The sequence below is a fragment of the Chrysochloris asiatica genome, unplaced genomic scaffold (assembly GCF_000296735.1).
Source record: "Chrysochloris asiatica unplaced genomic scaffold, ChrAsi1.0 scaffold00030, whole genome shotgun sequence".
NCBI lineage: Eukaryota > Metazoa > Chordata > Mammalia > Afrosoricida > Chrysochloridae > Chrysochloris > Chrysochloris asiatica.
The window spans coordinates 25,150,857-25,166,142 of NW_006408548.1; the positions used below are offsets into that span (position 1 = coordinate 25,150,857).

At 39.2% G+C, this 15,286-nt stretch overlaps 1 protein-coding gene across 1 annotated transcript in view; it reads right to left on the reverse strand.

Annotated features, from left to right (window-relative positions):
- KAT2B (K(lysine) acetyltransferase 2B) overlaps window positions 1-15,286 on the reverse strand; it is a 161,924-nt gene that overhangs the window by 35,909 nt on the left and 110,729 nt on the right. Inside the window, exons 9-11 of the mRNA XM_006851636.1 lie at window positions 14,476-14,612; window positions 10,601-10,809; window positions 9,386-9,512 (exon numbers count right to left, since the gene is read on the reverse strand). Coding sequence (XP_006851698.1) covers window positions 9,386-9,512; window positions 10,601-10,809; window positions 14,476-14,612 — 473 coding nt within the window. The remainder of the gene's footprint in view (window positions 1-9,385; window positions 9,513-10,600; window positions 10,810-14,475; window positions 14,613-15,286) is intronic.

The following is a 15,286-nucleotide window of genomic DNA, read 5'->3' on the forward strand; positions in this document are numbered from 1 at the left end:
GAATATTATGCTACTTTGAAGAATAACAAGGAAAGCTGCAAGCCACCGCATAACATGGATGAACCTTGAGGACATTGTTGTTGTTGGTAAGTACGGTGGAGTCGGTTCAGAGTCATAGTGACCCTGCACAGGGTTTCCAAGGCTATAAATCTTTATGGGAGCAGAACGCCTCATCTTTCTTCTGCGGAACCACTGGTAGTTTCGAACTGCTGACTTTGATGTTAGCAGCCCGACTCATAACCACTACGTGACCAGAGTGAAATTAGTCTGTCACAAAAGGTCAAATATTGTATAAGACCATTATTGTAAAAGCTTAAGAAAAGATACCCTACTAAAATGAAAAAAAAAATTTCTTTGTTGGTTACCAGTGGGGTTGGAATGGGGGTGGTTGGGGTAGGTGGAGAGAGGCAACAATAGAGCACAAGGTAGGGGCAGACACATCATAGTTTGGGTGTTGGGGCGGGCAGTACACAAGAAGGGGGAGGGGGTGGAAGAACAAGTTAGACAGGGGACCACTGAGACAGGTTTGCATGGGCTAAATGGGACAGAGGTAAATAGTGATGCATGCTCAACCTTAGAACAACAGGGCTTTGTGATACAGGGACCAAGACACAGTTTGAAGAGGTGAAATAATACTAAGATGCTTGACTGTCTTATGAATATTGGTTTCCCTTGCCTACTATTGTAAAATGGACACTTGAGTTGGATAGAAAGGAATGTCAGGAAACATGATTACAGAAAGCTTGTAAGTCCATCTTTAGCCTATAACTGATTGGAATACTTAAAAGGGGGTCTAGAACTTGCCCAGTGAAATAGGCCTCCTGTGGAGCCTTTGAAGTGTATAGGACCTTAGGTGGAGTGCAGAGCCCCATCCAGAACCTTATGAGGTGGGACATTTCCACTAGAAAGGACACACAGACAGACCTGGAACAGCTACAGTGACAGAAGATACAACTTCAAAGAAAGATCAACAGGAAAAACCCAAAACATGAATGGCAGTATGACTGGCTACTACAAGAATAAGCAAACTGTTTGCCGGGAAGCCATCAATGCAAGCAATCAAGTTCCTTCAGGACAAACCCCCCTCTCTAAGGCTGAAGCTCAAAGGGAACACATGAGCAGACACGTAAACTTGCGATGCCTATGATGGTCTACTGATGAGTGGAAGAAGGGGAAAGGCAGCTATGAAGAAATGGGCTAAGTTCAGCCATGTTCCAAAGACTCCTGTTTACCTGGAGATGAAAGAGGGAAGAGGGAAGGCTGGTTGGTCCAATGTGTGGTGAGACCTAGGGACACCTGAGCCCATGGACAAGGACATAGCCACAGAGGGCTAGAGCTGAGAGTGAAGCATCCAGCTGATATGAAGTGAGAGGAGAAGCTCAAGAACACCCAAACCTAGACAGTACCCATTTTACCTAGCCTCAATGGCTTTATAACAAGAACTCGACTAGAGAAAGATAAAAAAAAAAAAAAATTTTTTTTGATAAAGGAAACAAGGTTAATTTGCTAAAATTTGATCAACTTGACCTATACTCATGGAGGTTGTAACTCTAAATAACAGCAGAGAGGGAAGGAGTCTTCACATCAAGTATCAATGTTATCTCCTCTGTACACAGGGTAGATAGGGATGGGCAATGTAGACATTGGCTACCTAAATGAAGGGGCAATAAAGCTATGAAGCGACTGGCTTACAAGGTTTTAAGAGGGAGTTTAGTTTAATAATTAGTGGGGGAAGAAAGAGTTCCCACTGAATAGTTTTCATCTTGTCCAGATGGGTCTGGTTAAGAGATAGGGATAAGATTCTTATGATTCAATAGTGAATAACTTATCATGACTAACTGTGACTGTCACAACAGTAAAGGCAGAAGTTTTGTAACAAAAACGGGGGAGAAGTTAATCTTACAGTCCAGAAACAAAGGACTCTAGCTCCATCAAGAGAGAAGAGCACAAATGGAATGCGAGACCTTATCCAGAAAAGCAGCGACACCAGAGATGAAGGCAGAGATGGGGACATGGAGAAAGGGAGCAGCTGAGGACTCCAGGTTCATGGGAAGAGAGGGACTACGAGATCACAGCCATGAGGTAGATTTGCAGAATATGCCCTTTGGTGGTGTAAATTATTATATATGCCTTAGTGTGATTATTTTAAAAAGCTAAAGTGAATAGAAATACTGTTAACTGATGGTACATGTTGTTGTTGTTAGGTGTCATCAAGTCAGTACCGACTCATAGCAACCTGATGCACAGCAGAATGAAACACTGCCCAATCCTGGGCCAACCTCACTACTGTTGTCATGCTTGAGTCCACAGATGCTGCCAAGCCATCTCATTGGGGGGGTCTTCCTCTGACCCTCCACCTTACCAAACAAGATATCCTTCTCCAGCGACTGGTCCTTCCTGACAATATGGCCGAAGTATGAGAGACGAAGTTTGGCCATCCTGGCCTCCAAGAAGCACTCTGGCTATATTTGTTTCAAAACAGATCTATTGGTTCTTTTGACAACCCATGGCACTTTCAATATTCTCCTCCAACACCATAATTCAAAAGCATCAATTCTTCTACAGTCTTCCTTATTCACTGTCCAGCTTTTGCATGCATATCAGCTTACTGAAAACACCATGGCTTGGGTCAGGCCCACCTTAGTCCTCAAACTGACATCTCTGCTCTTCAACACTTTAAAAAGGTCTTGTGCAGCACATTTGCCCAATGCAATATGTCGTTTGATTTCTTGACTGCTGCTTCCATGAGTGTTGATAGTTGATCCAAGAAGAATGAAGTCCTTAACAATGTCAATCTTTACTCCGTTGATATGAATGTTGTTTATTGGTCCAGTGGTGAGGATTTTTGTTTTCTTTACATTGAGATGTAATCCATACCGAAAGCTGTACTCTTTGATCTTCATCAGTACATGTTTTAAGTCCTCTTCACTTTCAACAAGCAAGGTTGTATCATCTGCATATTGCAGGTAGTTAATGAGCCTTTCTCCAGTCCTGATGTCACATGGTATCAGGTACCATGTGGCACATGGTACATGGTACTGGTACATGGAGGGGATTATAATCATTGTAATGAAACAAGGTGTATGATTTGCTGAATGTAAAACTGATGATGTGCCCTATAAACTTTCACTCGATCCACAATAAAAACGTTAAACAAACAACAACAACTCACTTTAACACAGATGTGATCAATACATGGGATGTAGGCTTTTGTTACATCACCTTGTAGGGAGTTCACAGTACTATAAAATCTCTCCCTTTCAGCCAGAATTCAATTATTTTACTCAAGAGGAACAATGGCATTTGTCTTATAAAAAGCTTCCTCAAACCACATTTATTTATTTTTTAATCTCATTAAAATTTTTTCTAGAGACCAGGCTGTCTGAGAGTAGAGACTGTCCCTTTGAACTTGAAATCATTCCATATCTAATACTCTGTGTGGATGTACTAATGGCTTAAATGTTCTCTTGATCAAAAGAGCATTAACAAGATTAAGCTATTACAAGTAAAAGTTAAGATTTTTAACCTCAGAACTATTTTCCTTTTCATAGGTCTTTATATTTAAATACCACAGAAAAGACTCCTTTCCAAATTTTGTAAGTAAAACATTGATTTAAATATATCTTATGGTAAATAAGCATTAGTCAAGTTACTTTAAAGTTGCATACAACATCAAAGCCAAGTAGTGACAAAAATACACTAAGATTGGGTAAGGAGCGTCATGTAAATTCTTAAATATTACCTTTTGTGTACTTCAAGCAACATAATTTAATACACATATATTATTTCAAGCATTTAAGGAAATTTGTTTGTAAATGCTATTCTCCAAAATGACTGGATACATTTAAAGTACCATGTAGTCAAGATTTTTCATACACTCAAAAATTTCAAAATTTCTACTTAAGAATTTTCTATTTTCATAGATAAGTGCTACCACTTTATAAGACCAGTTCAGTTTTACTTCTCACTGGAGCAGGACCTGTTTTTGTGGGAGTCCATGTTGTTTAAGTTTGCTAATTCAGAAAATTCAATCACCTTTAGTTTAGACTCCAAGCCTACAAACATGGAAATCTCTAAAAACAGTACTATATCTTAGGATTTGTTCATTAATCATTAATTAGTAATATAGTACAATAAAGAGACCAGTAAGTTAATGAAAGAACTTTTACTTCCATTCCTATTTCTACTAAGAAAAGCACTGAATTGCACAAGGTCGTAAGTTCAAACCCAACAACCACCCAGTGCGAGAAAGATGAGGCTTTCTGTTTCCAAACGATTTACAGTCTTGGAAACCCTATAATGGGCCAACTATGACTATAAATTGACTCAATGGCAGTGAGTAATATGATAAAAAGAGTCTTGGTAGTACAGTGAATTAAGCATGGAACTGCTAACTGATAGGTCAGCTGCTCCATGGGAGAAAGATAAGTTAATCTGCTTTCATAAAGATTTGCAGCCTCAGAAATCCTATAAGGTAGTTCCACACTGTTCTAATATGGGTTACAATGACTTGGAATTGACTTGGCAGCAGTGGGAAATATGATAATATATATATATATATATATTCAAGTATTTAGAAAATTGCATGGTTTGGATTTTTAAAAATTGGCCTTCTTGGGATACAGTAAGATAAAGTGCCCAATTCATATTAAACACCTTTAGTTTCCCTCAGGAGTCCCTAGATCAATCCAAGGCAAACTTACTCTTTCCAAATAGGGTACCTTTAAAACCAAAAATTAAGCGCTTTTCCCCCCCTGAAATTATAAGCCAAGGACATTTCTAAGCCCTCTCCCTATGAAAAATCAAACAAAAGTTTCCTTCTAAACTCAGGACAATTTGAATTTAAATTTCTCACTTTAGCAAACAAAAAACACCAGTGATAATCATAGCAACAGCACCATCTAAAGACATACTGTCAGAATTCCTTGAAAAAGAGCCAGACATAAGTTTCAAGCAAATCTGGACCTCTACTTGCCTCAGTTACAATGATGAATGTGAAACTGGTGAATGACATTTGCCCTCTGACACTTAGTGGTATGAGTCAAAGACAAAAGTTGCACTTGTGCTTTGTGAGAATAAATACATCACAGTGCCTATATCTGATGCTTTGAGCAGAGAGGAAAGCTGTTAATAAAAGCCAGCTTACCCATAGCACTGGTTGTAGCCACAAAGCAAAGAATGATACCCTTCAGTGACTTAATTTTGAATTTTGTAAAGGGCATTACTTCTTTGTAGCTGAAGGGAGTGAGTGAAGTTCTGAAACTTGCCACTGGCCCCATGTGCCCACTGAGTACATGAAATGTGGCTAGGCTAAATTTAGGTATGTTATATGTTCAAAACGTACATTTGATTTCTCATTAACATCCTATTAATATATTATAAGCTCATTAATAATTCTTCTTTACATTGAATATAAATTGCAATGACATTGTAAGGTAAAATACGTTTCAAAATTAATTTCATTTGTTTCCTTTTGCTTTCTTGCTTTTTATGTTATTGTTGTTGTTGTTAGGCACCATCGAGTTGCTACTGACTCATAGTGGCCCTATGTACAACAGAACAAAACACTGCCCGGTCCTAGGCCAACCTCACAAGTATTGCCACACTTGAGCCCATTGATGCTGCCACTTTGCCAAACCATCTTGCTAGGGGTCTTCCTCTTTTTCTCTGACCCTCCACCTTACCAAACATGATATCCTTCTCCAGCAACTGGTCCTTCCTGACAATATGGCCGAAATATGAGAGACAAAGTTTGGCCATCATGGCCTCCAAGGAGCATTCTGGCTGCACTTCTTCCAACACAGATCTGTTGGTTCTTCTGGAAGCCTATGGCACTTTCAATATCTCCTCCAACACCATAACTCAAAAGCATCAATTCTTATACTGTCTTCCTTATTCACTGTCCAACTTTCACATTCATATGAGGTTATTGAAAATACCATGGCTTGGGTCAGGCACACCTTTGTCCTCAAGCTGACATCTCTGCTCTTCAATGCTTTACAAAGGTCTTGTGTAGCAGATTTGCCTAGTGTAATATGTTGTCTGATTTCTTGACTACTGCTTCCATGAATGTTGATAGTTGATCCAAGAAGAATGAAGTTCTTGACAACTTCAATCTTCGCTCTGTTGTTAAGAATGCTGTTTATTGGTCCAGTGGTGAGGACTTTTGTTTTCTTTACATTGAGATGTAATTCATACTGAAGGCTGTACTCTTTGATCTTTATCAGTAAATATTTTAAGTCCTCTTCACTTTCAGCAAACAAGGTTGTATCATCTGCATATTGCCGGTTGTTAATGAGTCTTCCTCCAATCTGGATGCCACGTTTTTCTTCATAGAACCCAGCTTCTCAGATTATTTGCTAAGCATACAGGTTGAATAAGTATGGTGAAAGAATACAACCCTGTCGCAAACCTTTCTTAATTTTAAACCGTTCAGTGTTCCCGTGTTCTGTTAGAACAACTACCTCTTGGTCCATATACAGATTTCTCAAGAGCACAATTAAGTGTTCAGGAATACTCATACTTCACAATGTTGTCCATAGCGTGTCATGATCCACACAAGTGAAAGCCTTTGCATAGTCAATAAAGCACAGGTAAACATCTTTCTGATATTCTATGCTTTCAACCAAGATCCATCGGACATCAGCAATGATATCCCTCATTCCACGGCCTCTTCTGAATCCAGCTTGAACTTCTGGAAGTTCTCTGTCAATGTATGCCTGCAGCTGTTTCTGTACTACCGCTAGTAAAACTTTACTCACAAGGGATATCAAAGATATTGTCCGATGATTCTGTTGGGTCACCTCTTTGGAATGGCCACAAATACGGATCTCGTCCAATCAGTCAGTCAGATAGTTGTTGTCCAAATTTCTAGGCATAGGTGAATGAGTGCCTCCAGTGCTGCCTCACTTTCTTGAAAGATTTCAATTTTAATTCCATCAATTCCTGAAGCCTTGTTCTTTGTCATTTCCTTCAATGCACCTTGGACTTCTTCCTTTAGTATCACTGGCTCTTGATTATATGCTACCTCTTGAAATGGTTGAACATCTACCACTTCCTTTTGGTATGTGGCTCTGTGTATTATTTCATCTTTTTTTGATGCTTTCTGCAGAAACTCACAAGCCACCACAGTTCCACAGATGAGTGGTAGCTTTTTATGTAGCTATAGAAAATTTGCAATCATATATATGTACTTTACATTTACAGCATACATTATACTTGTCTTTGACAATGTTGGCTTACACCAGGGTAGGGAGACATCTGACCTATGGGTCAGATAAAGCCTGCTAAATCATGTTATCTGTCCCTGCCAAGGTAGCCACTAGGAGCTTTTTTCAAAGAAACATAAATTTATATTAAGTGATGTTATAAATATCCAAACAGCCATTGGCAGAAGACAGGTTCCCGACCCTAGCCTTAGATCTTCCAATAATTTTTCTCAGCAACCATTTAATCCTGAGTTGTGTATCTATCTACAACTCTTCCACATGATTTTCTTTAGGGCACTCAAAATATCAGATGAATAGTATTCTAAGGACACAGTGGGAGAAAGATGAAGCTTTTTGCTTCCATAAAGATTTACAGCCTTGGAAACCCTATACAGGGTTGCTACAAGTCAAAACTGACTCGAAGGCATTGAAGAACAAAAACAAAAAGCAAAAAAGTAGTACACAACAAGGTCTTGATGAGAATTTTTTCTGTCTACTGGGAATCTAAGAGGCAGAGTCAAAAATTATCCACAACTCCAGTTTTATTAAAACACCTGTCTATGCCAGCAGCTGATGACAACATTGAGCGTACATAAGAAATGATTCTGTTGAATTGATGAGTGACAATGGATTATGTAACAACTCATTGGTAAATGAGCCATGGCTCTGCCTATGAAATAACCCATGGCAGACTTGGGATTCGAAAAGTACGTGCAAGATGGGTACTGAAACAACTCACGAAAGAGCATAAACAAGCGTTTGGACATCTGCAAACAAAATTTGGATTGATACTCAAAGGAAAGTAAACATTTCTTTTTAAAAAAGCATTACTGCTAACAAGACATGAATTCATCACTATGAACCTGAGAGTAAATGGCATAGTATAGAATGGAATTATCCTAAGTCACCAACCAAGAAAGAGTACAAAAGTCAACCATCAGCTGGAAAACTGATGTTTGCAGTTTTTTGGGATTCTCAAGGGTCAATATTGGAACTCTATCAGGAAAAAGGTTCAACAATTAACAGTGGTCATCACAGTGAGGTACTCACTGAGGAGTCGACGCCTAAATTTAGGTTTAAATGCAGAGGACTACTATACAAGGACATTGTGATCTTGTGTGACAATGCATGCCCACACTGTTGACACTGCAAAAACTTTCTACAGAGGTGTCAAAGCATCCTTCCTATAGTCCTGATCTTATTCCATCGAACTTTCACCTCTTTGATCCCCTGAAAACAGCCCTTCGAAGATGAAGATACATATACCTCTGATGAATAAATGAAGACAGCAGTACATTCGTGACTTGCAGCTCAAGCTAAAATATTTTTTAACAAGAGAATATGAAAACTTGCTGACAGATGGATGAAGTGTATTGAAAAGCAAGGAGATTACGTCAAAAATGATGCATATGTCTCTTCTAAACTTTGATTAAAATAAATTCTACAGCCAGAGTGCAGATAATTTTTTACTTACCTTAGTTATAAGAGGCTTCAAAAAATTTGTGGAAAAATACACTACCTTTTGATTCCATTTTTCCATGATTTTTTGGAAGCCCTCTCACATTCCAGCTAGACTGTACTTCTAACTGAAACAGTCATAATTCCCATAAGTAATCTTTCTGAAATGTAAAGTGTCTAAATTACTTTCCTAATCCCCATCACACCATATCATTTCTCAATAGTTCAGTGTCTCCAGTGCTGAAATTCATAATGAATACAGATTTATTTTTAAACATTCCTGTATTTGCCATATATTTCATATATCTGATACGTGTTATCCCTGTCCTTTGCCTATGTTGTTTTGTTGTTGTAAAGTGCCGTCGAGTTGGTTTTGACCTATAGTGAGTGACCCTGCATATGATTTCCAAGGAGCAGTTCATGAGCTTGAACCACTGACTTTACAGTTCAAACGGCTTTGCAGTCTGGTGCATTAACCCACAGCATTACTACAAGCTACCACAAATCCTTGGAATAATCCTACCTAGTGGGTGGAACCATTCACTTTCTCCACACACACATACATGCACACTCACAGTGAGAGGACTTTTCTCAGCCTTTTATTTGACTCTTATTTTAAGTGTTCTCTAAACACGGCACAGAAAACCATCCTAACTTCTGCAGCTTTAATGAGAAGTCCCACTTTCTGCATTTTTTGTAAAACCTTGGAGTACCCTTACCTTGACTTGCTCATTTGACGTAACAGCACAAAAAACAATCTCTGTGAATCCTTGAGATGGGAACATACGAAAACAGATACCACCAATAACACGGCCATCTTTAATTAAAGCAAGGGTTTTGTGTTTCCTGAAAGAATAAGATGATGTCAACATTTGACCTATCTTAGTTATATAAATACACTTTGGCGGACATTCCTTATTAGTCATCCAAGCAAGGGCCAGTATGTCCTGAGTGTCTAAGGAAACCTTCATCTAGCTGCTATCTTACTTTACATGGGCTTTTTAGAACAAGCTTACCTACACAAGTTTTCATCAGACCTTCCTTCAGAACAAACTGCAGTCACCTATACTGGTGTCTAAAGTCTGCATATTAATGAACAGAATATGAGTGGAAATGCTCTGAAAATAGTATGCCCCATGCGAAAGGACACAGACTAGGAGTCAGGAGAGATTGAGAAGGCATGGCCAAACCATACCATATGTTTCTGAAGAGTCTAGTCATACTCAGATTACTAGAGATATTACAGAAACATTAAACAGACACATACACCAGAATCAACACGAGCTTATGGGATCCTGCCAAGTTTTCTCCTTCTCTAAAACCCAACTCTGAGTTGTCACCTGCATGGAGCACAGTATCACGGTCCACACTGGCTGCTGACTATGTGCTAAAATACATTCAATTGGAGAAGCTTAAGTATTTCTTTTTAAAAAGCAACGGAGGTTCTAAGTTAACTTGTCTGATACTCGTAGAATTTTTCCAGTTTGAAACAACAATCCCAGTTAAGACACCAAGACAATGAATGTTTCCACTGTGAAAAAAGTAGAAATCTTCCAGTATTATATTCTTTCATTGCTTGGTTGTCGTGTGTCGTCCAGTAGGTTCCAACTCAAGCAACCCTGTCTAGGGTTTCTGAGAGAGATTGGTGGATTTGAACGGCTGACCTTGCAGTTATTAGTCCACTGCCTCCCCTACAGCGCTATACAAAGGGCTCAACTTAAAATACAAAGTTTCATAATTATTAACAAGAAAATTTGTAAGTTTTCAGTTAGATGATCTTAGACATGGCAAGGAGCTTGACACAGCTCTTTATTCATTGCATGACAGGAGGCTGTAACACTTGGTGAGTGACTACGGCTCATTTCCACTATCTGAGGAGTTCCTATTTCATTTTAAAAGGACATAGGAAGAAGGAAAAGCAAAACTCCACTTACGGGTCAAAGACAAGCCGTGTGATGTATTCCTTTGGCATTCGGGGCAGCTGATGGGAGAACACATTCTGTAGGCCGACCAGCCACATCAGGATTTTTTTGTTGGGTTTCTGGTTCAGGGAATTGCCGACCACATGAAATTCAATCACACCTCTACGTTCTTCTAGTCTTGCTGCCTCATCTCTGGCCGAATGTGCTGACAGAAAATTGGTCTGGGATGCAGAAGATGGGAAAAAGTTACAATAAAGTACTTTTTTTCTTACATCAAACAGTAAAAACATAGGACATATCAAAACTTCTTTTTCTTTACTCTAATAAGGTACGCATTGTGGGTTTTCAGAGTCCTACACACACACACACAAATTTATGGTGACAAGACCAAAAAGGTAGGTAAAGCATTTTGAGAGGTCAGAATGTCCATGGATGATATTTGGTTTACACAAAGAGTCAGCAAACTTTCTGTGCAGGGCCAAATAGTATTTTAGACTTTGTGAGCTATAAGGTTTCTTTGGCATCTACTCAACTGCTGTTGTGATGCCAAAACTACCTTAGGAAATAGGATAACTAATGGATTTGGAAAGGTGGGCTAGATTTGGCCTGTGGACTAGTAAGTAGAATCCCCTCTGGCTGAGCATTAAAGATTGCTAACATACCTGAGGTAACAGCCCTAAATTCTCATACCAGGTAATTCCAGATAATCATGTCTACACAGTTACTATTTCTTTTTGGAAGGCAGTTCTTAACTAGAGCTGTCCCTAGGTGACACAAATGATTATGCACTTAGATACCAACCAAAATGTTGGAGGTTGAAATTTACCCAGAGGCACCTATGAAGAAAGACCTGGCAATCTACTTCTGAAAAATTAGTCATTGAAAATGCTAAGGAGCACAGGTCTACTCTGAAACACATGAGTCAGAAATAACTCCATGGCAACTGTTATCTTTTTCTTCCCACTCCATCGGAGTATATGCTGACTTATACTCAATCTTGCTAAGCAAAAGTTCAGTAGTTCAAATCTACTAGTCACTCTGTGGAGAAAGATGAGGCTTCTGCTTCTGTAAAGATTTACAGCTTAAAAATCCCATACAGAGTTGCTATGAGTCAGAATCAACTCCATGGTGCACAACCATCACCACAACTCAACTAGAGCTGGTAACACAGCCTAGAGCTATCATGTTCTCTCCCCATCTTAATGATTAACTCCACCAAGCGGTGTGAAGATAACTGTTCAACAAACAGCTCCCAAGAGGAGAAAAATCCTGATTTTCAGAATTATCAGATTTCCAGTCTGTAGATGGTTCAGCGGCCTACAGATTGACTCCCACCTTGGTCAATCTCAAAACTACAAAGCTATTTAACAGCCAGCTCACAAAATCCCTGAAAATAAAACCACCGGCTGTGTACTAATACAAGCCAACTTCAGCACACTAAATATACCCAACATATCTTCATGAGGGTAATTTTGTTGTTGTTAGGTGCCATCATGTCAGTACTGACTCATAGAGACCCTATGCATAACACTGCCCGATCCTAGGCCAACCTCACTATTGTTGCCAAGCTTGAGCCCACTGATGCTGCCACTTTGTCAATCCATCTTGTTGTGTGTGTGTGTGTGGGGGGGGGGGGGGGTCTTCCTCTTTTTCTCTGACCCTCCACCTTTCCAAATATGATCTCCCTCTCCAGTGACTGGTTCCTCCTGACAATATGTCCGAAGTATGAGACTAAATCTAGCCATCCTGGCCTCCAAGGAACACTCTGTCTGTACTTCTTCCAACAAGATGTTCTTTTGGCAGTCCATGGCCCTTTCAATATTCTCCTCCAACACCATAATTCAAATACATTAATTCTTCTATGGTCTTCCTTATTCACTGTACAGCTTTCACATGTATATGAAGTTACTGAAAATACCAGGGCTTGGGCCAGGCGTACCTTAGCCCACAAGCTGACATCTTTGCTCTTCAACACTTTAAAAAGGGCATGTGCAGCAGATTTGCCTAATGCAATACGTCGTTTGATTTCTTGGCTGCTGCTTCTATGAGTATTGATGGTTGATCCAAGAAAAACAAAGTCTTTGACAACTTCAGTCTTCTCTCCACAGAAAAGAATGGAGAAAGTGGATACTAGTATCCTCATTTAATAGCTAAAACATACACACACACACACAAACTCAGCTCAGATAATCTGTAAAATTACTAAATTCCAGAAAACCTAGTTTACAAACAGGTTACTATTGTCTCAAAGGAAATGGAAAGGACAATTTTATGATAAGATTTTATTTCTTCTCGCCTCATTCCAGTTCTCTGAATTATGCTCAGTACCATAGAATGAATATCTAAGGAAACATAACAAACAAAAAATTGATATTCTAACCTAGCAGAGCCACACTAAAAATTTTTATAATATTTTGAAAAATAATCTACAAATGATTTTATATCAGTGGAAACATTACTGCCCCTCTTGGAATCTGTCAGAATGTCCTTAAATTGCCCATCCCTAGATGCAATGCAATTAACAACAGTAAGTCTTACCCTAAATGTGTTATATGGTTATAAACATAAGGAAATAATCCAACAAATGCTAATAGAGGGATACTTGGCAAAACTGGTGACCAGAACTATTCAGTCAGTCTTGTGAGACCCAAAAGAGGATTGGGGAGTAAATTTAGATACGAATCAGGCTGTAAGCTGCAAGGTCAGCAGTTCAAAACTACCAGCTGCTCCACGGGAGAAAGATGAGACTTTCTGCTCCCGTAAATATTTATGGCCTTGAAAACCCTGTTCAGGGTTGCTATGGGTTGGAACCCACTCGACAGCACTTAATAACAACAACAGTGATGAAGAGAAATAAACTAAAGCAACTAAATAAAGACTACTATAAAAAGAAATAAACTAAAGATTCCTGATGGATTCTCCATCAACAGCAGCAAATGTTACGGTACTGCCGTTGTCGTGGGCTGTTAATTCCAGCTCAGAGCGACTCCACAGGACAGAGCAGAAGTGCTCCACAGGGTGTCCTAGACTGTGACCTTTAAGGCCGCAGATCACTAGCTCTTTTCTCCCATGAAGTAGCTAATGGGTTTCAACTACAAACCTTTCAATTAATAGCTCAGTGCTTAACCACTGGGCTGCAAAGTATATTATATGAACATAGGAAGATATGGATGTGAATATTGGGTTAAACCAAGGATTGACACACTTTTCTGTAAAGGGCTGGAAATACTTTAGGCTTTTCAGGTCAATACATGCCCTGTTGTCTCAAGTATTCAGAATACTGTTGTTAATTCAAAAGCAGCCACAGATACTATGTCTTTCTTTACAAAAACAGAGAACTAGATTTGGCCTGTGGTCTATAATTTGTCGTACATTACACAATAATATGGTAACTATGCTAAATTTCCTGAGAGTGATAACTAAATTCCAGCTGCCCTCCAGAGATCCATGCAGGAACAGTTAAGGATGAAGTGTTATGACGCCTTGTATTTAACTCTAAAATGGTTCCAAATGGTTCACAGGAGAGATAGGGAAAGTGAATGTGGCATATCCTATCAACCAGTGAATCTACATGAAAGATATTTTTACCATAGAAGTTTTGCAACTTTCATGACGGTTTGAAAATTTTCAAAATAAAGAAGTTGGGGGAAAGGTCTTCAGTTGTGTAACCTTGTTAGGATGTTTCCTTGTGAAGCGATATTCATCAAGGGGAATTTCCTCTCAACCAACTGCTCCTGCCCTCCCTTCCCTGATCACCCCAATAAAACATAAATCAGGGTACCAAGACATGCTAACATCCCAGCATTACCATCCCCATTTCCGATAGCTGAAGTGGCCAGGGGATCAGAGGGCTCTACCAGCTGGCTGCCCAGGTTTACCCTGCTGACCTCTGGTCCCAGCATCGCCGCAGGATCTGTGATGGTAGACATGACCTCATTAATTAATTCCATTGGAATATCCCCCGTAACTCGGGGTTTCTTGGTCTCCTCCAAAGGGTGAGAGTCATTCATTTTCCTCTTTTCTCCTATGACTACCAAAAAAAGAGCAAACAATGGGTGATTCTGAACACACATACAAGCACATATAATATACATCAGCCCAACTTGTTTTCTAGTAAACCTGGTGGACAGGAGTGAAAAATAGGTCAATTCTCCATCTACCATAAGGAATGGTAGTAGAAGGTAAGAATGAATGAGAAGGGAAGATAATAACTGCAAGAAGGGCTGTTCTGAATATTTTCAATATTTTTTTAAAATTTGATAGATGAGTTAAGGTATGTTTTCCTTCATTTGCAAGTGCATAATGTGATTCTAGTTATTAATTTCTAACTTAGTTCCTTTGTGATCTTAGAACATGGTCCATAAGATACCAAAATGTCTGAAAAATTTGAAACTCACATATGGCCTAAAATTGAAAGGCCAGGCAAAGACAGAGAAAGCATTTTTCCACTTTTCTCATGACATTACATGGTTGACTTTTCCTCCTGAGTGGTGCTGTAGGACTGGACTTAGTACTAAGCACAGGTTGTCTGCAGTTCAAATCCAACAGTCACATAACAGGAGGAAGATAAGGCCTTCTGCTCCAGTGAAGATTTATATAGCCTTGGAAAACCTATACAGGGTCGCTGTGAGTCAGACTTTTCCACTTTTGGTTTCTATATATTTTCTATTATAATATGTATTTTTCATAGGTTTGCAT